General features: G+C 36.4%; 2 protein-coding genes across 2 annotated transcripts in view; both read left to right on the forward strand.

Moving 5' to 3' along the window:
- The window catches only part of LOC129227503 (G2/mitotic-specific cyclin-B-like), a 39,406-nt gene extending 30,223 nt beyond the window's left edge, over nt 1–9,183 (forward strand). Inside the window, exons 7-8 of the mRNA XM_054862078.1 lie at nt 1,579–1,824; nt 8,897–9,183. Of these exons, the coding sequence (XP_054718053.1) occupies nt 1,579–1,824; nt 8,897–8,998 (348 nt within the window). The 3' untranslated portion in view covers nt 8,999–9,183. The remainder of the gene's footprint in view (nt 1–1,578; nt 1,825–8,896) is intronic.
- Nucleotides 9,184–24,876: 15,693 nt separating this feature from the next.
- Nucleotides 24,877–26,403, forward strand: LOC129228627 (tigger transposable element-derived protein 6-like). Its single transcript, XM_054863309.1, has 2 exons — nt 24,877–25,278; nt 25,744–26,403. The coding sequence occupies exons 1-2, from the start codon at nt 24,877–24,879 to the stop codon at nt 26,401–26,403; spliced, it is 1,062 nt and encodes a 353-aa protein (XP_054719284.1).
- Nucleotides 26,404–27,096: the final 693 nt, after the last annotated feature.

A 27,096-nucleotide genomic window follows, 5' to 3' on the forward strand; every position in this document is an offset into this window, starting at 1 on the left:
CCAAATGAACGCCTACAACAATCCATTACGCAAGTCTCTAAAATGGTATGGAAAACTAGCTTGCGAATTGTTATTAAATACTACGGTTGTAAAAAGTTATTCTATATAAAAATATTACGAAGCAGAAAATTAGCATCACTGAATTTCGGAAAAAATTAGCAATCCATCTTACAAGTTGTGACAAAAAAACATTCCACCCAGCAGAATTGCAAGAAGATCGGGAAAAAAACACCAACTCTAAAGAAAATCGGGAAAAGTCTCTGAAGTTCTAAAGTACTGTAAATTATGTTATGACAAAAATGTAAAAAAAGATGGTAGTGATGCCTTTGGAGAAAGATGAAGCGTGTTGTAACATTTTGTGATACTTGTGAAGGAAAACCATTTTTATGTTTGCCATGTTACAATGAATCTCATTAATCCTGTAATGATACCAAATTAAGTAAATTTTAAATAAATTTTCTGTAATTCCGTAAAATAGTGTAAAATTTTATAGTTCTCATGTTACACGCTGTCGGCCACCGATGGGTGACGCGGCCTATACGGAAAGTCTAGTGTCGGCCACCGATGGCTGACAATGGCGCTCAACGTGTTAATAGTATCTGGGATATTTTTGCGTGATATACAACCTGGCAACAAAACAATTTAAACTTGCAGAATTGTGGTTCTAAGGAAAATAGAATTTTTTTTAACAATGAGTATAGGTGAACACTGTATCTTCAATGAGGAAGATGATAAAGAAGACCATTAACCTACAAGTAGTTTATATGAACTTATTAGACTTGAACTGTCTAAACATGCAGTTGAGAAAAAAGTGAATTTACCGTAAACAAAACGTTTTTGAAATACAGATTATAAGCGATAGAAGTTGGCAAGCCCTGCCCTGCTGAAATGATTGCCTCTTTTATACAAAAAGCTTCATCTTAAGTTACGTGAAATACACCGCCAGCTCGGTCATTTCCAGCCGAGGACTGCAGTTTCGTGCTTATTGGCACTCATCAGCCCGACATAGGAAAGTGACTGAGCTAGAGATGGAAAACCTCTTAAGGAACCCTGGCTAATGGGCAGTAATTTACAGAATATACCTTGCCTCGCGTTCAATCTTCGAGTTGAACCAAACCATTGCTTCGGTCACTCGTCTGGTCTGCTAATTCTATATTAGCTACCAGTTTGTTTCGCACTCTTGGCTTCCTTAAGAGGTTTTCTATCTCCAGCTCAGTCACTTTCCTATGCAGGGCTGATGAGTGCCAATAAGCACGAAACTGCTGTCCTCGGCTGGAAATGACTGAGCTGGCGGTGTATTTCACGTATTTCTGCTTTAGCCCTGGCTAATGGGTGGTAATTTACTGAATTTATCTTAAGTTGTCTATCAATATTTTTTTAAGTTTCAATAGATTTTTACTGAAAAGTAAAGCGTAGCTTACTTAACAGACCTTGTTTTAAAGCATAGGACTTTCCTTTTTGCCTTTTTCAGTACTTTAGTTTGACCATTAAAATTTATATTTTACTTTTAGTTTCTTCAATCTTTTTCTGGCACATTGAATAAGATTTTTTGTAACCTATATTTAACATTTGTTTTAGGTTGATGCCACTATGCATGCCTTGGCCAAATATCTAATGGAGTTGGTTCTTCTTGAATATGAAATGTCTCATCACAGTCCTTCTATTGTAGCTGCAGCTGCTTTAAATCTGTCTCTAAGGCTATTAGCAGATTTTTCATGGAATGATACGTTGAAGTATTTTAGTAACTATTCCGAAGAGGACATTATGCCTGTGGTAAAAGCTTTGGCTAAAATTGTAATTAGAGCAGATTCATCAAAACTTCAAGTAAGTCGTAACTTCAAGCAGCATATGTTTCATGAAGTGCAGCAAAACTCAATCTTTATATATAAAAATGAATGTTTGTACGTCATCCATGAAGTCAAAAAGTACCCGGCAGATTTGACTGAAACTTTCACCGTTTGTTATTTTTGGTACTGGGAATGTTTATAAACCAGTTCAAAAAAAATCCGATCGATAGTTCCTTTTTTATTCCAATTTAAGTCACAATCCATTGGATAAATATGAATAAAATTATCGGCATGCTAAAATTAATTCGCATGAAAGATCTCCTTGATAAGAAGTTAGCCGTTGCCATTTTTCTTGAGTTTGAACAAATAAATTCTTTCTTTGTTTTATGGCTTTTCATGCAACGGGGGGGATTTAAAACTTTTTCTATTTGATATTTTTAGCGATTGATTGATCTTGCAAACTGCGCGAGTACAAAATTTGAGTATAGTCACGGCTTCACTTGATAACTGGACCGATTATTATGAAAATTGCTATATATATGTATTTTTCCATGGAGAAGGTGCATAACATGCTCATTGAAGCCACTCGCCACCAGGTGGCACTGCAGAGTAGCAACTTCTGCCCCGTTCAACCGATTGTCATGAAAATCAGTATAATGATGTATTTTTTTGTTGGCGTAGCAACGCGCGTCGAGTACAGCTAGTTTTGTATAAATGATAAGGCAGCATGTGCTATATCAGGATTAGCAGTTAAAAATTATACTTTGAGAAAGCAAAGTAATACTCCAATGTTCAAGTACTAAGTGGAAATCTAGAAAGATGATGACTTACTAGTGGAATTAATGGTATACTTTATGGCTCCTGATTGTAATGTATACCAGAAGTTTTGTACTGTTCTGTTCATTGGCTTTTAATTTGGCAGTTGCAACAAAGACTGAAAGAAATCTATTTTGTGTTTATCATAGCAATTTTCACTAAACAATGAAAATTATATATATTTTATTTTGTGTAAATCAAATAGTAGTTTTAATTAAGCATGACAATTATTAAGTTATTGTTATTCAACATTTATGCAAATTTTAAATAGTGGGGCCTCTCGAGAGTCTAGAAAGATAAAATGAAGCAAAAAGCGATTGAAAATGGAGGGAAATCCTTTTAAGATTGCTTTACATTATCAGATTCCTGGCAAAGCAAAATTAGGGCTTTTAAAGGCCACAGAGAAAAAGTTCACGAACTTGAAATTGAATAGACCGAAAACAAGGGAAACTTTTTAGAGTTGATATATTGGCTAAGTATGATCCAGTGCTTAGAGAGCATGTACTGAGAATCAAAATGGGGAAAACATTTGCTACGTCGTACATGTCTCCCATGATTCAAAACGAGTTCATTGAAATTATGGGAGACAAAGTAAGGGGTACTATAATTCAGCAAATTAAACAAGCAAAGTACTACTGCCTAATTTTTGACAGCACTCCAGACATATCACATAAAGACCAACTTAGCCAAATTATGCGATATGTCATGATTGATGGCAATGATTTAAGGGTTGTAGAATCGTTCATAGATTTTCTTCAAAGAAAGGGTAAAACTGCGGAAGAAATCTCGAACGATTTGACAAAAGTTACAAAGTGATAGAATAGGATCCAAAACTGGGGGGGCATGTGTATGACAATGCCTCTGGTGACTGGCAAGCACATTGGTGTTCAGACCAGAATTAAACAAGTTAATCAAAAGCAGAGTTCGTAGCGTGCACAAATTGTTCCTTAAATTTAGCATGCGAACATGGCAGCATCTGCTGCAGTGAATTCTGTAACCTTTTCTGCAACTGTCCAACGCTTGTTCATTTTTTTTCGGCATCCACGTACTGGTGGGACGTTCTTACTTCATCTGCAGGTCAAAATGTTAAGGGAGTAATAGACTCGATGGAGTACAAGAGGAGGAGCTTTGACAATAGTTAAAAAACAGTTCTCTAATATTTTGAATGCTTTGGGAAAGTTGACGAGTGAAGAGGAAAATACAGGTACGAGATCTGATGCTGGATTACTTTTAAATGCTCTTCAGTCTTTTCCTTTTCTATGCTTTCTTTATCTATGGGAATCTGTGCTTTTAGAAATGACACACAGATGTACCTTCAAACAAAGGGGCTAAATATACACCAGTGCCACGTAAAACTAAAAGCGCTAAAGACATACTTAGTTGAAAATAGAGAGGACTTGGTGAATAATTCTGTTGCTTTTGCGAAGGTAACTTGCGATGATTTAGGAATGATAATTGAAAGAAGAGTCGGAAGAAAAGAAATCAAAGTTTGAAGAAGGTTCCCAAGACGTTGTGTCAACATAAGAATCAGAACTGGCAGAAGAAATGTTTAGTTCATTGGACAAAATAATAAAAGAAGTAACATTAGGGTTTGAACCGATACACATTCTGGCTGAAAAATATTAATTTCTAATGCCAGCAAACCTTTTAAACGAAAGTTATAACTGTAATCTTAATGGTGACATTGATCAACTGCAATTTCTTTCTGAAAGAAAGACTCCAAAATTTTATGATTGCAACTGAAAATCAAGTGAAAACTTGGGACAAAAACAAAGGTCCTCTAGAACTGTTACAATTCATATACAAGTACAGACTAGAAAACTCCGTTCCTAACATAGCTATATTGTTGAGAATTTTTTCAGCAATTGCGATCAGCGTAGCTAGTTGCGAGCGGAGCTTTTCTAAGCTCAAATTGATAAAAAAAATTATCTTGGGTTCCCGAGTCGCAAGTGACTCATTCTGTATCTATCTATTCTGTCAATAGAGCATCAATTAACAGATTGGATTTTCAAAACTTAATAAATGATTTTGTGAGTAAAAAAACAAGAAATTCATTTTTAATTTGTCTTTACATTACGAACTTTGCATGCCTAAACTTTTAAAAGTGAGGGGGCTCTTACCCCCTCTCCCCCCCCATGAGTAGTCTATGATTCGATCCGTTAACTTGACGAAAAACTGACCCAGCAGTTAGATTTTCCAGCTCTTTTGGCGTTCCGATTACATGTAGTAAAGAGTATGTCTAAGTGAAGGGGCGGCAAATTGAGGGACCGCCCCGGGCGGCAGATGCCGTAGCTACGCCACTGGGCACATCCCTGCTATCTTGATATATATATAGACTGATACATATAGGCAAATTATGCCGATAACCCCTTTTTGATTATTTTTTTTTCTCTCCAATGTTCACAGATAAGAGCTGTTTACCATTTTTACTTCCTTTTTACAAAAAAGGAAGTATTGTATTAGCAAAAGAAATTTCACTCAAAAATCTGCCTTAATTTCCATTTTTCTCTCCCCCGAATGAATGTAGTTTTTTTTCGACCCAACCACACGTGGATATATGCCTAGGAACCTACAGACACCCGAAATATCTATTTTGACGACCGCCGAGTTAATTACAACAAATTTTTTCGTTACGTATGTATGTATCTCGCATAACTCAAACGGTATGTCCTAGAAAGTTAATTTGATATGTAGACTCCTAGTGTTGCCTAGTTGTGCACAGGGCCGATCCTAGGGTGTCGGCCGCCCGTGTGCAAAGACCTAATGTGCCGCCCCTTAAGAGTAATTTGCATATTTTGACTAATCTTTAACACGTCTATATAAATCTTTCTTTAAATTCTTCTTTCTTTAAATGCCAAGTTCGAATTTAAAAAGAGGGGGGGGGGGCAGAAAAATATCTTATAAAAAGGAAGACATTTTTTATAGCAAGAAACTAATTAGGTACAATTTATATCTTTGAAGAAAGTAATAGATACCAAAATTTACCAGTCGTAAAAACGCATTTTATAGTCTTTCTTCGGTGACATCAGAGAAGGGACGGAGGAAGGGGAAGCGTGGGGGGAGGTGTTAGGGGTTCAGGGGAGGAGGATTGCTCCAAGAAAATTATCGAAATTGGCGTATGAAAAATATCTTTAGTTAATCTTTAGTTGTGTTTGGTTGCAAGGACAAAAGAGTCAAGTACCTATATTTAAGGTGCATGGAGAAATTTTCGAAATTGACGTCAAATATCGCAATTTTAGGATCTTTTTCGATACGTTAGGTGAAAGTAATGTTGTAGTTCTTTCCTAAAATTCTTTCAAAACTAAAAACAATTTGAAGCTATTTTTTAGGACCATAGCTTAGGAAGGATCGGCGTTCTTCCCGAAAAATCTCCGAAACTGACATTTTAAACCCGCAATTTTGGGTTACCTATGTTGACATTGCAAGAGGGAGGGAGATTCAATCGTCTTCCATCGAAAGATTTCGAAATATGTTTAAAACGCAAATTTAGGCTGTCTTTGGTGGCGGTAGGGGATCTGGCGGCTATCCTCCGGTAATTTCTCGGCACCATTTTTTTAAAAACCCATTTTTGACAAGATTTGAAAACAATAGGGGAAACGTGAAAATATTACGAACCAAAATATTTTTCAGAACTGAAACCCATTATAGGCTATTTTTGGGAAGGAAGGATTTTGGGGCTCTTAAGTGGATATTTCTAAAATCGCAATTTTATATTATCTTTGGTGACGTTAACAAAACTGGGAAGCTTCTACGGATCTTTCAGATATTTTTCACCGTTCTCCTCCGGAATTCTTTAGAAATATAAGACCCAAAATCGTATTTTAAGCATTGTTTGATAACGATGGGACTAAGAGCGGGCGGGGGTTCAGTATGCCCTCACGAACTGTGTTTTTGAAACTGAAGTCAATTTCAGGCTAGTTTAGGCAGGAAACTGTGGCTCCACGGAACAGTCTAAAAACGAAATTTTCAGGTATAGTGATTGCGTTGGAGAAAAGGGGGATCCAGGGTCTTTCCCCAAAAGTTCTCGAAACTGATGTTTGAAAAACGCAATTTTAGTTTATTTTTCAATACATTAAGTGAGAGGGGGTGGAATTAGGGGCTTCTCTAAAGATGCTAATTGAGACTGTCTTTGGTAGTAATGTTTGCGAATAGATTTCGGGGTCCTCCACTGGAAAAATTTCGAAAAATGCCAAAGCAATTTTATATGACGTTTGATGATAGGAAGGGCTGTCGTTTGAAAACACGTTTTGGATTTTGGGGCCAACATTTTTAGGCTATGCTTGATTAAGTTAAGGTGGAAGAGGTGAATCAGACTTAAGGGGAGTCAGTACCGTCAATGTTAATTTGCATAGGTTCATGTACCTTTTTCTGAAAATGTATTAAACATACAATTATGAAATATTTTCTGTACCTTAAATACTCTTTTCTCTACACTGAAGTAAAGTTTTACAGAAAGAAAGCTTAGTTTTTTTAAACAAATTCTAATGTGTAAGTCACTGTATTTTTTTTTTTTTTTTCAAAAAATGCCATTTTGCAGCACGAAATCAGCTCTATAAAAAAATATTTTTCGAAAATGAGAAAAAATTTACTTCAGTATATGCAATTAGATGTATGGAATAGGTGGTAAAAATTTCAAAGCCTAACACAATTTAGTTTATGAGAAAAAGGAACATTTAATTTCAAAAATACCATTTTGAGATACTGCAATTTATTAAAGGAGAAAATCATACCTCATCAAAATAGGCTTACATTTTTTTTAAAGCTTATTTTAACTTACTTTTACTATGAGCACGATCAAGAAATTTGTATCATTAAAAAGGTATTGAAATGGAGTTTCAAAATATATAAAAATCAAAAAATCGAATTTTTGAAAGTATTTAGGGTACTGACTTCCCTTAATTGGGTCCCTAAGATCGATGGTTCAACCAGCGAAATTTTCCGAAAGTTAAGTCCTAGAAATGCAATTTTAAGCCGCCTTTAGTTTCGTCAAGGAGGTCATGGCATCCTTTTGGATCTCCGTTTTGGAGCTACATTTAAATTTGCTACCCGGGGCAAGAGCCCTGTCCTCCTACCTAATCTGAAACCGGGCAGTTCATTCAAGATTTTAATCAGAAAAATTGTCGTACAGGGGGAAAAGTACAATATTTTAGTTCGTCATTCATATATGTTATTCTCAAAGGAGTCGCAATTTTCCACTTTCTGCCCACGCATCCACGATTGTTAAACACAGTTGTTACATAGTTTGTTGTTTGAAATGCTTGCGAGAGTACCTAATCAGTATAGCTTTTTTTAAATAAATAAAATATGTCTTCATTGTTTAGGTCTATTAAAGCTTGGGGGGGGGGGGGTAAACATTAGTGGCCGCCCTCGGTGTTCCTTTTAGACGGCACCATTTCATGCTTCAGAAGGGGGGCCTTTCCCCTCTCCTGTATCCATGCCTGATTACCGGTTCTTTCACAAACTTTGCAACCAAATGAAGCATGTGTGTTAAGAGCAGATATTAATGGACAATGAACCAACACAATGTTCCCTAACCTTCTATTTTTCTTAAACTATGCTATGCTGTCGGGAAATCGATACATACTTTGACAATTGAACATTTAAAAATCAGCATATTTATTCTACTTATGAGTTATCTTGCGAGAAATTCTTGAGGAATTTTGCTTGATTATAAGAACTATATGATGCATCCTGCGGCCGCCCCTTGCATTGGCCGCCCTTGTGCGGCGCACACTCTGCACACCTGCTAGGATCGGCCCTGGTTGTGCACCTTCCCTTTTGGATGCATTCGGATGTTCCTAAGGGGGTGTTTTGCCCCTTTTTGGGAGGAAATCATTAGTTTCCATATAAACTCAATTGGTGTTATAATTTGTCCGACACTTGGCGATATATCGCCAGTCTTTTGGTCGCAATGTTTTGTCGCCAACTTGTTGACAAATTTGGAGATTTTTTTTTTAATTTTAAATTTTGTTTCAATTTGGCCATTGTTGGTGGTATTTAGAGAGTAAACAATTGAATCACATTAACATTGCCAATAATGGGGAAATGACATTAAATTGGAGTAAAAGGAAGTCATGTGATGCACACATCGGCTTGTTATTAATAAACCTTTAAAATTATGCTTTTCTCCCAACTCTTCCCAAATAGTCTAGAATGAAAGTCGAATGAATCGTTTACAATAAGGGTTGTTTGTCTTGGATGTTCTTTTTTAGTTTTTATACTTATTCTCAAAGAATAAACTGTTTGAAAATTTTAGTTTCTAACATTCTAACTGATCCCTATTTTTTTTTCAGGCTGTACGTGCGAAATACGCAAGCAGTAAACTTTGTAAAATCAGCACAATTCCTCAGTTGAAATCTTCAGTTGTAAAGGAGCTTGCTGGAGCTATTAAATAATTGCAATACTTAAAAGAAATTTTAATTCATTTCGACAATCATTAGTCTTCAAAATTTGGACTTCATTTAAATGAAATTTTATAGACGATTTTACTCTAGGTATATTTTATGAAAGTGCTTTATATTCATTGTTTCATCTATTTTAATGCTAGTATTATGATGCTTACTTGTAAATACATGCCATTTTTTACTCCCATTCATGTAACTAGAATGTGATTGTGAAATTAAAAATTATATTGTAATATGAATTCTTGACTTTAAATTTGTTGAAGTGAAATTTGGTTAATTCAAGATATTACATGAATATTTTGGCATTAGGCATAATTTCCGTTAATTGAATCTTTTATGTGTAGAGAACATTGAATAAGTAAAGTTGCGTTAGATATCCACAACTAACTCCTCCGTAATACTAAATGCCTATCGCATTTGCCTCAAAAGTGATTTTGCTGTGGGACACTTTCAACACTACCGGGCGGCAAGACAATAACGGCTTGCTATGGCAATGAATCCAAAAAATTCAAAGCTTAATAAGCTTAAACTTAATTGGTTAATTTCAAAATTGGAAATTAATAGCAGAGAACACAATTAACTTCTAAATGCAAATTCTTCAGACCTTCAATAGATGGCTATGCCAAGAGTACAGAAATTTGCTTATTGGGATCACTTTTGTTCTATGTTAATAGCGAAAGCAACAAGCATTTATTATTTAGGAGGCGTTGGGTCACCATACTGTATCTGCCCGCTACGTTGGATCTGGTAATTAAAATTATCCTGCATTATGTAGGCTGGAATTATGTAGTGGAAATTGGGTAGTGGAAATTGGGACAAAGTGAAATAGTTAAGGATTTAAATTTTTCAAGATGAACCAATTAAAAATTTGTTCTGTAACTTTCGGTACATCAATATAGAACAGCGGCTCCCAACCAGTGGTTCGCGAAAAAAATATTGTAATGGCGGTCGTTTTTACATGCCTGTTTCTGATGAAGTCTCATGTTCAAGCAGTTTCAAGCAAATTTGTTTCTTTTTTTTTGTTTATATTGGTCTTGCACATCCGGTACTCTATTAAAATACTTGCCTTCTTTCTGACATATTTTATTTAACTAATGTAGTTTGTCATTGCAAAGTGCCGGTTTTAGGTGCTTCCATTGAGAAATATAGTCCTGAAGCCATGCTGAAAAAGCTGTACTTATGAATACAATGTATTCATAAGTATGTATTTCATATGAATACAATCATGGGTGCAAGACCTTCCGTCTCGGGACAGATTTCCGTCTTGGACAAATTTCAGAGACGGAGGTCGGGACGGAAAGAAATTCGAAGACTTTCTTTCAGTTTTTACTTAAAAAAATACAGTGTTTGGAAAATATGCTTTAATTACTGGACCGTTCCATAACAACTAATTTACATAGACATTCTCTCGATTTTCCGCCATGGGCTTGTTTTGTTTGCAACGTTCTTTTGGAAGAATGGCTTTTCGACTCGCGCTGTTTGACTTTTTTTAGGTACAGCTCCGTTATTTCCAATTCACTGTATTGCAGACCGAGGAGTTGCTCGCTATTCTCCCTGATTTTTCGAAATAATCGGCTCTAATTGAAAATTTAGCTTTTTCTCATGCTATTTTCGATCATTCTTTCGTTTTTTTCATTTGCGTTTTTTTTTAAAACTTTACACGCATAAATGAAAATGATGTACGCTCTTAAAATGTCTTCAGAGTTGAATCTGAATCACCGATTGAGAGTGATTGCTGACGAGTTGAAATAATTACGTCGCAGCAAACGGCGTCCACCCTACCAGGTAAAACGGAAACTATCGGGGGGATTTCAATGAAAATGGGAATTTTGGAAATAAACGAGGGGAAATTTCAAGCGGGTTGGAAACGCTGATGAGCAACTGTTACTGCATTCTTGACAAAGACTTTAGGAATCGCTAAATTCCAATGTCATTGAATCTAGCACTCGCTAGAATGGAAATATGGGAGGGGGAGGGATAGAAAGGAAAGAAAAATAACGGCAGCATGAATTTGCGAAAAAACGCTTCTGTCTCAAAGAGGGTAATCAGTTCGCAAATTAACCCGCAATACTGAGGTCTTAAAACGTTGATATTTTGGACAATCTAAGACAGGGGGGGGGGGGGGTGTTACTCAAGGGTTACAGTATAAAATATCGAAAAACTGAATTGAAAGTCATTTTTGAAACTAAGAGTGGTTTGATACATCTCCTCTGCTAGCTCTTAAAAATTTAAAAGTCAAAGTTTTAGGCTGTCTTTAATGATGTAAAAGGGGGAAGGGGGAGGTTTTAAAAAAAATCAAAAATTGGAGTCTTAAAGACATTAATTTAGGCAATCTTTGGTAAATTTATGAGAGATGGTTTTGGTGTTTTAACATGAAAATGTTTTGTAGCTGATGTATTAAAAACTATTTGAGGCTATAATTAAATGGACTTGAGTAAAACGGCATTTGGGACCCTCTCCCGAAAAGTGTTTGTAATTGAAATCTTAAAACTTTTAAGCTGCCTTTGGCAATGTCAAGAGGAAGGGGCTCTCTTTAGGCAAAATTCCGACACTGGAGTCTTAAAAGAGTAACTTTAGTAGTCTTGGGGTTCGGGGTTCCCCTTTCCCAAAAAATATTCAAAGCTGAAGTATTCAGAATTCAATTTTAGGTATCTTTAAAAGACTTAAGAAGAGGGAATTCGAAGCCTTTCTCTCAATAAGTTTTAGAATTTAAATTCTTAAATCTTCGGTGATGAAAAGGGGAAACAGCAAATTTAAGTCAAATTTAATGAACCAGGTTTCGTACGGGTCATGGGAAAAAAAATAACAGAATTTCAGACCTGGAAAAGTCATGGAAAACTGAAATTTTCATTGAAAGTCATGGAAATTTATTTCAAGTCATGGAAAAATGTCCTGGACAAAGAGAAAGGAACAGTAGCTAAAGGAGCCTTAGAAATCTTGAGTGATTTAACAGTATAGCTCATAAAAGCTATTAAAAGTGGAAAATTGAATGATCCAAAAATCAAATCTGAATTTTGAAATCTCATTGCATCCCCTTCTGTCGCAGTCGCTTGCCATTTTTTGTGATGTGATTTTACTGCCTGGACATCACTTATTTTGAATCTTCTGTCATTTTCAACACTTCTTATGTTTCATATTCTGTAGTAGCAAAATTTCACATTCTTAGTTTTGCCACGCCTACTCAAAAAAAAAAAAAAGCAATTCAGTTGCATGCGAGTTCAATTCCATCACTCGTAAGGACTTTATTATTAAATTTATCAGAGTTTATCTTAATTTGTTGCGTGTTTTAGAAAATAAAGATCTTAAGTACGGCGATAGAATACAGAAAACGAGGAATTCTAATGCTCTAAAACAGTAGTGCCCAACATACGGCACACAAAACTAATCCGTGCGACCCACTGCTACGTTCAATGTCGGGAATCAAACGTGTTCTTGAATTTCTGAACCTATTAATTTCTATGCATTTGAAAATATGCAAATTTGTAAACAAAACAAATATACTTTTGAATCAGAAGATTGATTCATTACGGAATGTTTTTTTCAAAAAAGATCTGGTTTAGAAACATAAAGAACTAAACTATGCGGCTCTACTTTAAAGAACCAAAATACTGTCAAGTTATGTGGATAATTAAAGGCACTGTTGGACACTAAAAGGTAACTTTTGAAGCAAATTTATTGAAACTTAGTGATGACTCATTCAACCTTTGTCCCATTCAATATCATTCTGCCTGTTTTTAAAAAAAAAATAGGGACTGGTGGGGTAAAGTGATCATAAAATCGTAGGTTTTCAACTTGTGTGAACAATAGATAAAATGAATTCTTTAAACTTTTTTTATTTTAAACTAGTGAAAATACCCGGCGTTGTCTGGGTCAGTAATAATTAAGAGAAAAAATCGTTACTTGCTTTTGTTTTCTGTTTTAAGTGAAAGAATTTTAAACACATCTTTTTGACGTGATTAAAAATGGAGTTTCTTCCTTACCCATAAAACTAAAATAGCAATAAGTATAAAGAACAAAATAGTATTGATTTAGAAACGAAAGCACTATATTTAAGCATATACAAATTTCCAAAACATGAAATTAATCTTCTCATGTTTAAAAAGATTAATCTGTTGATACTTTTTTTTTAACATGGAGTCTAAAACCTTCTCTGTATGGCAAATGAAGTACGAAGTGATTTAAAAAAAGTAGCTTCGCTCGTAATCCCCTTATACTTGCTTTAGCTATTTTGGGAAATTTCAATCATTGTGGCTCTTGGTGCGATTTTACCGAATTTGCGAAAGTAGTTTCGGGGCACCTTCGATGATGCTCCCCCATTCTTTCCTTACTTTGTAAAACGATATGATATTAATTTTCGTTACAGAGACATCGTCGCCAGATTCTGACATACTTTTGGTCACCATAAAATGGCGCTAAACAGTTTCATCCGAAATGTTTCCAAAATAAGTTGTAAAATCTGGTGATTGTTTGAAATTGTGCAAAAAGGAAAATTAATGGAAGTTTTTGTGCTGTTTATGGATTTGCCTAATTTAGTTGTGCTGGATTATTTAACACAGTGAAAAAAGGCTTTTGAAAATTCTTTGATTGGCGATATTTTGTTCACATGGTGAAAGCTGAGAAACATTATGACGTAGTCTTCGGCATCAAAAACAGCGACGTTGAAAAAACTGCCAAATGCATCAGCTACGGAAATCTTTCTGCAAAAATTTTGGCGATCTGCTGGTTGATTGGATAATGAGTAAGCGTTCAATCAGCATAAATAATAATAAAAACCATTAATTACATTAAAGTTCCGTTTAAGTGGAAAATGATCAGCCAAATCATGTATTATTTGCCAATCTTGTGCAAAAATCTTACTTCAAGATTTGACTTGAGAAAAGCCTTGAACAGTCACGAAAAGCAAAGATAGTCAACAATACAACAATTGCCGCTATCGACAGGGAGTTGAGATGATACACTAAATACTGTATTGAGTTGAGGAAAGCCTTCGAACATGGAACTAAAAAGCTCATAACTCGTTTTTTATTCTACTTAGAAATTTCGAACAGGTGCCATCTTCAGCAGAAAAATCAGAGCTTTCGATGGACATATAATGTAAATATGTGCAAGTATTTTTTCATCCCAATATTAGAGAATTTATACAAAAATTGTGTTTTATTGCCCCGTAAGGGGGTTTTGCCCCCCATAACGCGACGAAAACTACCCTATGTGTTATTCTGATGCATAAGCTATATTATTGTAAAGTTTTATGAAAATCCGTTCAGTAGTTTTTGCGTGAAAGAGTAACAAACAAACATCCATACAGACAAACTTTCGCATATATAATAGTAGTAAGATTGCATTATTAAAGAACACAGTACATTGAGTTTCAGGAAAATAAATATTGAATTAAGTACTTTTATAATACTTTCTTTTTCCTTTGTATTTATGACCACTTTACCCCATGGGGTGGGGGAAAGTGGTCATAGTAAAAAATAGATGAAAAACCATTATAAACAACCCTAATATTTGTCTATTACGATTCTTTTTATAGTTACAAGTATATGCACAAGCGTATGTGTGTATACACGAGTATATACGTGTCGTGTAAACATTAGTAAACACGTTCATGTATGAGTAGATACATGTGTGCATCAGATACATGCATATCCGCGCCTACTCAAGTATATACGTGTATACACAAGTATATAAGCATGTGTACGTGATTACCTACAGCAGTATACTAGTGATGGGCATAATCGAGTTCTCATAATCGAATCACTCGATTATTCAAGATCATTCGAGAACTCGATTATCGTATCTCGAGTTCTCGAGCGATGAACTTCTCGAGTACTCGATTATCACTTTTCGAGTTCTCGAGCGATGAACTTCTCGAGTTCTCGATTATCACTTTTCGAGTTCTCGAGCGATGAACTTCTCGAGTTCTCGATTATCACTTTCTGAGAACTCGAGCGATCAACTGCTCGAGTTCTCGATTGTCACTTTCCGAGTGCTCGAGCGATCAACTGCTCGAGTTCTCGCTTTGAACTTCTCGAGATGTTGAGTTCTCGAGATGTTGAGTTCTCGAGATGTTGAGTTCTCGAGATATTGAGTTCTCGAGATATTGAGTTCTCGAGATCTTGAGTTCTCGAGATGTCAATCACTCGAGCAGTGTATTCTTCGATCGATTTCATAATCGAATGAACCTCTCAATATAGTTGACTTCTGACAAGGGTGCCCACCTATGGAGGGGGGGGGGGGGTCATGGCGCAGACATTGACATTTTTAGGGGGGGTGTTTTAAGGGATATTTTTCTCATTTGTTGGGGGGAGGTCTCTGCGATATTGAGGGTGGGGAGGGGGGCTTGACCTCAGGGCGGGTGAGCACCCTTGCTTCTGAAGTGTTTTAGTTGCAGGGGCGGATCCGTCATTCAGGCGGTCGAAGGGCTGGCTTTGAAAAGTTAATGATTTTACTTATGAATGAGCATGGTTTTTTTCTGTCTTTCGAAAAAATTTTCATTGAAACCTTTTAACCCTTCCCCCAGAAAGACGGGCTGCGCTGAGGAGCCCACAGGGGAGGTGGGTCATTGCGCAGACTGCGCCATTGAAATTCCTAATGGACGTTAGACTTTTTTAGGGAGTGTCCTTCTTGAGGGGGAGAGAGGATCCCTAATTTTAAAAAGTGTGCCAGCACACTTGAGGAATAGGTACCCTTGCGATCTAAATGGTATTACAATCAAATAATTGCCTTTCGAATGTTTCATTCGAATAGTGTTATAATTGAATGCATACTGTTGAATGCTTGATTATCAAATGATTCTTTGGGAATGCTTGGTAGTCTAATGATATGTTTTGAGCGAAAGGTGTTAATGAATGAACACATGGACGGGTCTGTGGGAGACATGTGTTGTGCGTCCCGGTGGTGGAAGTAAAGGTTGGAGGCGCTTATAAGGTTCTAACTTGAGAGGCCTTAAAAGTAAAGTTCAGGTAAAAAGGGGGAATACTTAAGTTGAAAACCTGAGGGGATGTCTTCCCCCTTACGTTCACCTTCGACTATACGATTGAGTAATGATACAAGTGTAATAGGCAATAACAAACGTTTTAGAGCCCAAATATACAGATCACTGCAGACACATGTTTCGGGGTTTCAAGGAACCCTTTTTTCAACGCAAAATAGTGAGATTGTGGATGTAAGGACATTACTGGATGTCTTTACGGACCATTCATTAATTACGTAAGGGTCCCGAGGGGGTGGGGTTGGAAAAATGTCTACATACTTGGGGGGGGGGGGGAGAGGGGTTCAAACGCATTCTTACGCAGTATTTTCCAAGCCGATGTTTCATTTGCGTCTGGAAAATAAAAACGTATTAGGATGACTGTTTTTTATTTGTTTTACGAAGAATTAATAATGTAAAACATAATAAAAGAATTGCACTATGTATGGCATGTTTTATTTTAACTACTATCGCATCATATACAAAAAAAAAAAAAGTCGAAAACACATTCAGTCTAGATTCCAACTTTTTAGTAAATATTTCTTCACACAAAAAGGTTTAATTTAATAATAGTGAATTAATTTTCGATTCCAGTGATATTAGATTAGTTATTTCATTATTTCGAAAAACGAAATGGAATCTTATGTAAGAATAGGGGGAGGGGTTTGAAAAACCTTACGTATTCTTACATGGGGGGAAGGGGTCAAAATGGCCAAACTCATCCATATGTAACAAAGGAATGGCCCCTTATATGTAAAAGCTTACTATTTTGTTGAAAAAAGGGTACCTTAAAACTCCAAAACACGTTTCTGCAGTACTCTGTATATTTGGGATACAAAACGTTTGTTATTTCATGTTACTTCTCGGCACAAAGGTACTTAATTATTTCGTAATAAAACAAGTGGTTAACTTCTCGTGTAATTCATTCCTATGGGTGCAAATAAGAGGGGAGGGGGGGGGGGGAGTTTTGACGTAAAATGCGGGATTGTAATTTTCAGGGGATTTTGTCTCTTTTGGGGGTTGTGCACTTGGGGGAAGAGCTTCATAGGTGGTGCCCTTTGCTCTTGGAATGGATAGATTTGGAATGATTTTTAAAATCGAATGATTGCTTTTCTCTTGCTTTATTCAAATGGGGTAATAGTTGAATGTTTGGCTTCAAATTTTCGATAATTGAGAGATTCCTTAATAATCGAACGAATTTTTAGAACGAAAATCGTTAATTATCATATGAGCGGATTTATGGAGGGGCATGTGTTGTGTGAGCGGCGGATACAATGAAGGGTCGTGGGGGTCATGACCCCCCCCCCCCCTGAACTCTCGAGAATAGTATCCGTACACATTGTGTTCAAATAATTTATGCATAAAATGCAAACGATGACAGTATCTTATCTTTTCAATACATCAATTATTTTTCAAAGAAAATATTTGAACTACTATTTTGTTTTATTGCTCATGAAATTAATTTGCAACGTTTATCCCCAATTATGTGCCTTATTCCTGACCGATTTGGGGCTTTTTATTGACCCCCAAAAAAGTTTCAGAATTTTTTCGTACTTAAAACGGGAATTTCGTTCATGGGGGAGGGCTTTCTTCAGCATGACCCCCACCCCCTTCAAGTGGTTTCCTGTATCCGCCCCTGGTGTGATCCGGTGGTGAAATCTTGAAACAAAGGATAGAGAAACGCTTTCCACACTGTTTTGAACTTGACAGTTATTAAGATTAAATACGTACGTATGTACAATTTTTATCAAAAAGTGAGGGATAATGTTAATATGGGCAAGTCGTTGGGCGACACTAGCAGGTTTAAACTTGAGAGTTGTTAAACTTAAAAATATATTAAACCGGTATCAAGGGCTTCCAAATAGGGGGGGGGAGCAAGTGGGGGCTCAAGCCCCCTCCCTCTTCTTTGAAATTAGGACATAATTGCTTTTAGTACTTTTTTTTTTGCAAAAATGTAAAATCATTTCTTCTCTAGCAATTAATCAATAAGTTATTAAAAATGTCAAATTTTAATAACTCTAATCTGTACTGAAATCGATTTCTATGGGGAAAATATCCTATTAAACCATGGGGAAAATATCTGAGCCCCTCCCCCCTTAAAATTTTGCATAGGGGCGCCCTTGACCGGTATGGTACAAACCGTGTAATTAAAAATGTAATGTAGTCTTAGCCCTTTTTCGGATTATCGTTTCTTGGGGGAGGGGGGGATTGTCATAGAAAGCTCGCCATTGCTCACAGGGACGGACGGACACCCCTGTCATTCTATAAGGTTTTAGAATCAAATCATAGCTTCTCAAATATGTCACCCCTGTCATTCTATAAGGTTATTGAATCAAATAATTGCTTCTGCTTTTTTTCGAATGGGGTTACTCAGAGAGCACACTTCGTTGAGTAAACGTTTTAAAGCGATTGTTAACGCTGTGGCAGCCATGTTAAAACGTTTATGAAATGTTTGAACGCAAGGTGTTTATAATGCAGTGGTGCCCCCCCCCCCCATGGCGATGACACTCATCCCTTAAATGCGACGTTGAACCCCTTAAAATAAATTAAAGTCCGCTTAAGTTACCCTCTCCTCTTCAAAACTTCAATGGCGCGATCTGCGCCATTTACCCCCCTCCCCCGTGCTCTCTCTTGTATAATACATTGTTTGTTGTGGAATGCTCGGTTATCGAGCATCTCGGATGATTTGAAAACCGAATACGTAATCTGCTTTTCAGAGAAACTTGGCAATCAATTTTAACCTTTTTGAGGACCAGTTCACGGAAAATGAAACGTAGCTACGGAACCTCAAGTTCCGAAATGGATCGTTGCGAGCCTAAGCATTTTCAGCAGTTTTGCCTCAACTTTACAAAAAAAAAAAAAAAAAAAAAAAAAAAACATAAAATCAGCACATTAATTGACTGAAAATTTTTAAGTTGAGTAAATATACTAATCAACATTTACGAAACTATAAGGAATATGACATAAACAGAAGCGAGTAAAACAAGCAAAATACTTAAATTTAACTACCCAAGCGAAAATAAATGCTACGCACACAAGAAGTCACAAATATCTTGCGTATGGAATTTCAAAAAAAAAAAAAAGAAATCTGTATAAAATGTAATTTTTATTTAAAAATTGGGCCGAAGAGTGGAAGCTAAAATTAATCCCACGCGACAAACTTCAATATTTCTTTTTAATGCACTCAGAAACATTTCAACTTCACTCCCAACACTTTTACTGTTATTGCATATTCCTTAAGTCGACGAATGAAAAAGAAAAAGAAAAAAGAGCGGATCAAGAAAGAAAAAAAATAATCATGAACTTCAATGCACTTCAAGCCACACTTGTACACTTTTCAATGCGTCGGGAATCCCAATCCTCTGGAAAACGCAATCAGAAATATTTTACCCTCCCTCCTCATGTATTAGTCAGATAAATATACTTAACTACTCTCAACAAGAACATCAAAAAAAAAAAGCAAAGCTATAAACTAGGAAAGAATGAGTACTTTTGCGCAGAGCAGCTATTCCCCTACTTGTTTACATTATTAACTTCGTGTTTGAGAGCCTGAAACCATTCGAAATAATCACGTGATAACTGAAAATCATTAGTTCAAATGCATAACCGTTCGAATAAATCACTCAGTCGTCCAAATGCCGAGCTCCTAGTTTTTGACAAGCTAACAGGGAATTTAGTCGAACCTGCATCCCCCAAGGATTGCGACCCCAAAATGAAGACTAAAATCTAGCGAATCGACCCCCTAAAACAAGCTTGCATTTCGAACTTTACCGGAGGGTAAGGGGACAAAAGGTGTATCTGCTCATTTTATCGAAAAACAACAAAAAACTAAACCCACTTAAATGTAAAAACTAGAATTTTTCATGGAATTTGGGGGCAGTGGTATTGATCTCTTTTCTAAAAGGGGGTGTCAATACCCCCCAATTTAACCTAAAACTTCTAAAAGCCAGGAGGGTTCACCCCTTATTATACCCCTAAATGGTAGGCTAAATGTCACATTCCTATTTCGAGCGCACCCCTGCCAAAACAACTCGGGAATTCAACTGAAGTCAAGGGAGTCCACTCCCCCCATTCGCAGGGCGATGGCGCACCCTCTCAAATGTTACGGAGCATCCGTCTAGAAAAAGCTCTCCCCCCCCCCCCTCCCGAAATGAGATTTAAAAAAAAATCCCCAAAAAAACCGCTTCTAATAATTTTGGTTTCGCAGGCAGCGCCATGGACCCCCTCCCCCACTTCCGAAAATGAGATTTAAAAAACCCTCTCAAAAAACCGGCTCTAAAAATTTTAGTTGCACAGGCTGCGCCTGCCCCACCCCCTTTTAGTGGGCACCCCCGTAGCAGTCAACTCAATTTTGGACAGGCTCAGAAAATGAACTACTCGAGTACTCGATTCAAACGTCTCGAGATCTCGATTAGAAACATCTCGAGATCTCGATTAGAAACATCTCGAGATCTCGATTTAAAACATCTCGAGATCTCGATTCAAAAGATCTCGAGAAGTCAATCGCTCGAGTACTCGATTCAAAAGATCTCGAGAAGTTAATCGCTCGAGTACTCGATTTAAAAGATCTCGAGAAGTCAATCGCTCGAGTACTCGATTCAAAAGATCTCGAGAAGTCAGTCGCTCGAGTACTCGATTCAAAAGATCTCGAGAAGTCAATCGCTCGAGAACTCGATTTCAAAGATCTCGAGAAGTCAATCGCTCGAGTACTCGATTCGGAAGATCTCGAGAAGTCAATCGCTCGAGTGATCGACTTAAAAAGATCTCGATTATCAATCACTCGATTATCAGAAGTACTCGATTCCCGAGATCTCGATTATCAAAAGATCTCGATTATGCCCATCACTAGTGTATACTGCCGTGTGCAGGTAAAGAGCAGTAACTGCAAATTTTTCATTTTTCATTTTTTTGCTTTTTTGTTATCTACGGTACGTTATCTTTACTGTACAAGCTCGCTTATTATATTTCCGCAGAAAAAAAGACGCGAAAAAGATGTCTAATTCCAATGTTTCCCTATTGTTAGTATTGAATTCAAAACGCGTTTCTTCAAATATCTCGAAAACTCATTTCTGCAGATACTGCCGTTTACCTGCACACGGCAGTATACGTGTCTACACGAGTATATACGTGTCACGTGTACGTACGAGTATATACGCGTGTAAACGAATATCATATGAGTGTATGCACTTGTATCTCGAGTACATACGTGCATACCTGAGCATATACGTGTACAGTAGATGTACCTATAACACGCATATATAAGTGTACATACACACATATACGAGTATACACGAATTAATTCGTGGATACATCCAGTGCGTGTTTGTACGTGTCTACTCATATATATTGTGAAGCACGAGTATATACGTATGTACGTGCAAACAGAATTATATACCTGTATAGTCGGTCAAATTCATTTCAAATCTTAGTTGTAACCTGTAACACTGTAAAATCAGTTTCAAGTTATCCCTTTTGTCTGTTGGTTATCATTTTTAGTCTCTTTAGCTTCAGTAAAAATCCTTCAGGTTAAGTAGATTGGTTTTTTACTTTTTTCTCGATTACATTGTCGAAACGAAAGTACCCTAATGTTGCGGATCAAGTTGAATTGCCGAAGATTGAAGATATATGAAGGCGCAAAAGTGCAATTTCTGTTACTTTTTTAATTCTTAACTTTCATTTAATCCGAAGCTCGTATAAATTAGAAATTGGGTTTTGTACACGAAAATTAGCTTTAATTTTAATGTTTTAGGAGGTTTTTATGATAAAAACAGATTTTTTTCTCTATATCAAAATTTCTATTTATCGAATTTTTTTCCGGCAATTTGCTACTTCGATATATGGAGGTCCGACTGTATGGAAAAATAAGGTGAAGTTTCGTTGTGGTAAAATGATTCTATTTCGGAAATACATTTACACTAAAAAGAATAAAATAACAGATTTTTTTTAAAAAAACTAAGCACTTTTCATAACGCACTCAAAAGGACAAAATAACCTTTCTGGTCAGAAAGGACAATTTAAGCATTCCTGTAGTTTTCGAAAATTTCAAGAAAATGACACCACAAACGAAGAAAAGTGCAGTTCTAGTTCTAGTCATTTCAAACCAAACTTTCCCAATAAGAAAAATATGCACGTTTGAACACTCAAAGTTATGATTGAAAGCTAGATAATGATACAAAATTCTCTTCATGACTTGAGCCGCACTTTTCTCCGTTTGTCATTTTCTTGGAATTTTCGAAAACTACAGGAATGCTTAAATTGTGCTTTCTGACCCAGAAAGGTTATTTTGTACTTTTAAGTGCGTTATGAAAAGTGCTTATTATTAAAAAGAAAATCTGTTATTTAATTTTTTTTCACCCCGATATTACGAATAACCCCGATTTAACGTAAGAAAGTTTCGGTCCCGATGAATTCGTTAAATCGGATTCCGACTGTAGTGTACTTTAAAAAACGTTGCCAGTGAAGGCTGCACCTTGGTTTTAGTGGAAAAGGTTTCAGCTATATAGTGCCCGCCGCTTATTAAAATCACATTCGTTCGGGGTATATTTGATTTTATAAAGCGGCTGATTTTATTATCCGGCATTCAAAAAAATGAAAGGTTTTGAAGTTTAAATACTCTAAAAATGAATTGAATTACTTCATTTATTTCTGTTTTAAGTATTTCAAAAGGCAGTTATCATTTTAACTAAACATGAGGTGCATTTTTTTTTAAAATGATTATTTGCACAAGGATCTTAAAATGTAGGTGTATTGTTGTTTACTTAGCAGAATTGGGAGAGCCGAGATTCAATATCGTTTGAGAGTTTACGAAGTGTTTAGTAACATTCAACATATTTTCCTCTTTGTTCTAAAGTGCATCGTACATTATAAAGCGCTTTTCTGACATCTATTAAAAATGAAGAGGCAAATTTGACTCTGAGATTTCCTCATCTTCTGAGGCCGATTCCTTCACTTCTTGGTGCTTCTTTAAAAAATTCTTACGTATGATGTTCAAAAGTTTGATTTTATAAAACGGCGATAGTGATTTTATTAAAAGATGGTTTTAATATGTTTTGGTATTGCAATGATTCTGTTCTTCCAGATTTGATTTTAATAAGCGGTTGATTTTATAATCCAGTGATTTTATTAGCGGCGGGTACTGTATATAGCTCAGTCGAACTCGCTTATGACCAGGGCGTGATTGTCCAAAAAGCTTAGTAAGCTTGAGCATCCCCTCAGAATTTTTAGGGGGCCCAAATATGACTGTAAAACTGTGCTTAAAAATTCCAGTTTCCGCTTTTAACTGAGTTTTTTAAAAAGATATTGCAAACATTAGAAGTTGTTAAACAAAAATATGTAAAGAAAAAATAATTATAGAAATACATTTCTTAAAATGTAGCCACAAGCTAGATTTTTCAAATATGAGATTTAACTCGACTCTGCTAGTGTACTTTTATGACATTTAATTTCCTTTGCGAAGTGTCAGGTATGATTCAACATGTACTACCCATATTTCCTGAGAAGTTTCCCCAAACAAATATTGAGGGGCCCTCAAATGATACCAAGCTTCCTATAATTTCAGAGGTTAATCGGGCCCTGCTTATAACGGAATGAAACTCGGATCAAGGAAATGGGGTTGTTTCCTTGTCAAAAGTAGTACTTTTAGTCACTGAAGTTGATAGAATAAGCAAAAAAAAAAAAAAAAAAACATGGACCCAGAAAATTCGTCCATTTTCCCAATAGTTATTTTTTTTAATTAATTTTTTAAAATGTCCGATTTTTTAAACACGGCGTGGTCTTGATGACATCACAAATGATGCTCTTTGGCGCATCTTTCTACCGCGTTTCCACTTTATGATAACCTTGAAGCGAATTAAAATTGCGCTTTACGCTTGCTATCAACCAGCGGCGTACGCAGACAAATCAGTTCGGGGGGGGGGGGGGGGGGGGGGGGGGGGGGGGCTGAGCTCGAAAGTCTTTGAGCTGGGGGGGGATACTTATAAACTGTAGCTAAGAAAAGTTCATGTATCGCTTTTCTGATATCAATACGAATGTAAGATTTCAAAAATACATCATAAAAAAAAAACTTGTTCTTTATTATAATTTTTATAATTAATTTTGAAAATTTCGGGGGGGGGGGGGGGCTGTAGCCCTATCAGCACACCCCCTGGGTACGCCACTGCGTATCAACCATATTGTTGTTAGTACACGTGAGTAAAGATGCGAATTAAATATTTTGCTCTGTGAATGGCAACACAGAATGGCAGTTCATCATTTGTGTTGTCATCAGCAAGAAATGTAAACAATGAAAGCGCACCGATTTAAGTAATTTTGTTTAAAAATATTAAACTTAAAAACAAATTATTTAAAAAATGATCAGATCCTATGTTTTTAAGCATGCTCTTTCAGAAAAAAATACAGTCAACCCTCGATAACTCAAACCTTGATAACTCGAAATTTTTGATATCTCGAATTTTTTTTATCCCCCTTCATACTTCCTATACTGTCAATGTTAAAATTACCTTGTTTAGTCGAAATTTTCAGTTTTAAGCCCTTGATAACTCGAAATGTTTTGCTATTTCGCTCGGATTCCATTTCCTTTTTTCTTGTTCCAAAATGTGTACAAACTTGTTTCTATTCTATTCTGAGCCGTTCCGAATTTTCAACATTCCTCTCCTTTTGTCATTTCACCCTCTTCCGCCCTTCTCCCCTTCTTCTGACTTTTCAAAGTCACACACCTGCAGGAGGGGAGCTGTGAAATGTTGGCGGGAGGACAGTAGGAGAGTAGGGGGGGGGGATAGCTGCTTCTTGTTACAATTCTGCTGGACCCTCATTCTGTTCTATCTTCATATCGCGTACAGTGGTAAAAAAGAATCATTTCAGATAACTTTCAAAGCTGTCCATTTACGCATAGTTAGCTATGGCAACCAAACGAAAATTAAATACGCTTTCTATTCAGGAGAAGAAACGACTAATTGAAGAAGTGGAAAAAGGTTCCAAAAAGAAAAACCAAATCGCAAAAGAGTTTGGAATTCCAAGCAGTACATTATCGACCATATTGAAAAACAAAGAGGCTATTCTGGAAAAGTGTGTTGACGGCTTTGAGAAACGAAAGAGAATTCGAGTTAGCGAGTTTCAAGATATGGAAAAATGTTTAATGATTTGGATAACGCAATGCAGAGCACAAAACATCCCTCTGAATGGAAATTTAATAAAAGAGAAAGCCGAAGCATTTGCTAAGGAATTAGGCCATTTAAGTTTCAAAGAAAGCAATGGATGGTTCGAGAATTTTAAAAACCGAAACAACATTACATTTCTTAAGGTATGCGGCGAAAGTGAAAGTGATGATGAGGAAGTCTGCGTGGAATTTAAAGAAAAACTACATTTAATCCTGCAAAATTATGATGAAAAAAATGTGTTTAATGCTGACGAAACCGGACTTTTTTTTTAAATGCACTCCGGATAAAACCATGGCTATAAAAGGAGAAGCCTGCAAAGGAGGCAAGAGAAGTAAAGATTGACTTTGCTGCTTTGTTCCAATATGGATGGGACTGAAAAACTACCGCCTCTAATGATTGGAAAATCAGCTAAACCAAGGTGTTTTTCAGGCGTGAAATCCTTTCCTTTTGCTTACGATTCTAACCGTAAAGCTTGGATGACTTCCAAAATTTTTGAAAATTGGCTAAAAGAATTAGAAAGGAAAATGAAAAGAGAAAAAAGGAAAATCGTATTGTTCATTGATAACTGCAAAGCCCACAACATAATTCCGAAATTGGATTACGTAAAGGTTGAGTTTCTTCCCCCAAACACGACATCAAAATTACAACCCCTTGATCAAGGGATCATTCACAGCTTTAAGATCAAATATCGCCATCAAGTTGTGAAAAAACTTTTGGCTGAAATTGAAGAAGGAGTCAAGTCTTCTGGAGTGACCATATTAGAAGCCATGCGAATGACTGACAAAGTTTGGAATAGTGTAACTTCCTCAACCATCAGAAATTGCTTTAAGAAAGCTGGATTCGTAAAGAATGAAGAGGATGTCCCCGTATGCGACATAAGTGATGAACCTGAGATGAGTGTGTCAAGGACAGATTGGGGACGACTTTCCGAACGTTTGGATTTAAATGAAGTGCAATTTCAAGACTTCCTAAACGTTGATGAAGAAGTTGCAGTATGTGGTCGATGGGAAGACCACGAAATTATTTCTCAAATAACCGCTGGCGATCCAATTTCCGAAGAGGATGAAGAAGAAGAGATCTGCGATCCTCACCAAAAACCTACAAACAAAGAAGCCCTATCCGCTACTGATGTTCTACGAAGATTCATCGAATCCCGTCCACATATGACAGAAGAGACTTTTAGAGCACTTTCTCATTTAGAACTTGTAGTGGAACGAGAAAAGGACTTGAATTTGAAGCAAACCGGCATCGATTCTTTTTTTAAATGACTCAATATATCAGTAAGTGTTTTGTGAATAATATATGCATTTATTTTCAAAGTATTTGTTTGCATTTTATCCCCCACCCCCCAGCTACCCAAGGATTTTTGATAACTCGAATTTTTGTTAACTCGAATTTTTTTGATGCTCCCTTCAAATTCGAGATATCAAGGTTCGACTGTACTTTTAAAATTTTGAAAACGACCCCATTTTCAAAGTTTCGATGGTAAAGCAATTAGTGTATGGGAGCATTCGCTTTTAACGAACAAACCCCGCTTATAAAAATTGCATTCACTTCTTGCTCAGCATATTTCTTTCCTGGAATTTTTTATAAAGCATTATGATGTAGACCAGTTAGTTGCGAGTCATAAGTCCCAAAAGTAAGGATGGCGGCTTTTTTAAAAAAAAATTGTGGTGTATAGAAGCGATTGAAAATTACATATAAGTTGTCGCCAATTTTATTATTCCTAAAACTCTTACTTCATAGGACATTGCAGCTCAAATATTCAAGCAAGCAGATTAAAAAAAAAAAAATTAATTTGAATTCTGAAACTTTGAATTCAATTTATGTTTTTCGCATTCACGATAGGACCCTACTCATTGGAGTTATTGTTTCTAGAAACGGCTCCTGTCCCCCCCCAAGCCTGCTTCTCCTCCTGGAAGAGGTTACGTGCGTGTAGTTGTGTGTGCAGACGCACGTGC

This window comes from Uloborus diversus, chromosome 8 (assembly GCF_026930045.1).
Source record: "Uloborus diversus isolate 005 chromosome 8, Udiv.v.3.1, whole genome shotgun sequence".
Lineage (NCBI taxonomy): Eukaryota > Metazoa > Arthropoda > Arachnida > Araneae > Uloboridae > Uloborus > Uloborus diversus.

Bases quoted from the DNA above. Each gene is read 5' to 3' on its own strand.
- LOC129228627 (XM_054863309.1), top strand. From the start codon at position 24,877: ATGGCAACCAAACGAAAATTAAATACGCTTTCTATTCAGGAGAAGAAA. The intron at 25,279-25,743 runs GTATGCGGCGAA...GATTACGTAAAG, and splicing joins ACAACATTACATTTCTTAAG to GTTGAGTTTCTTCCCCCAAA.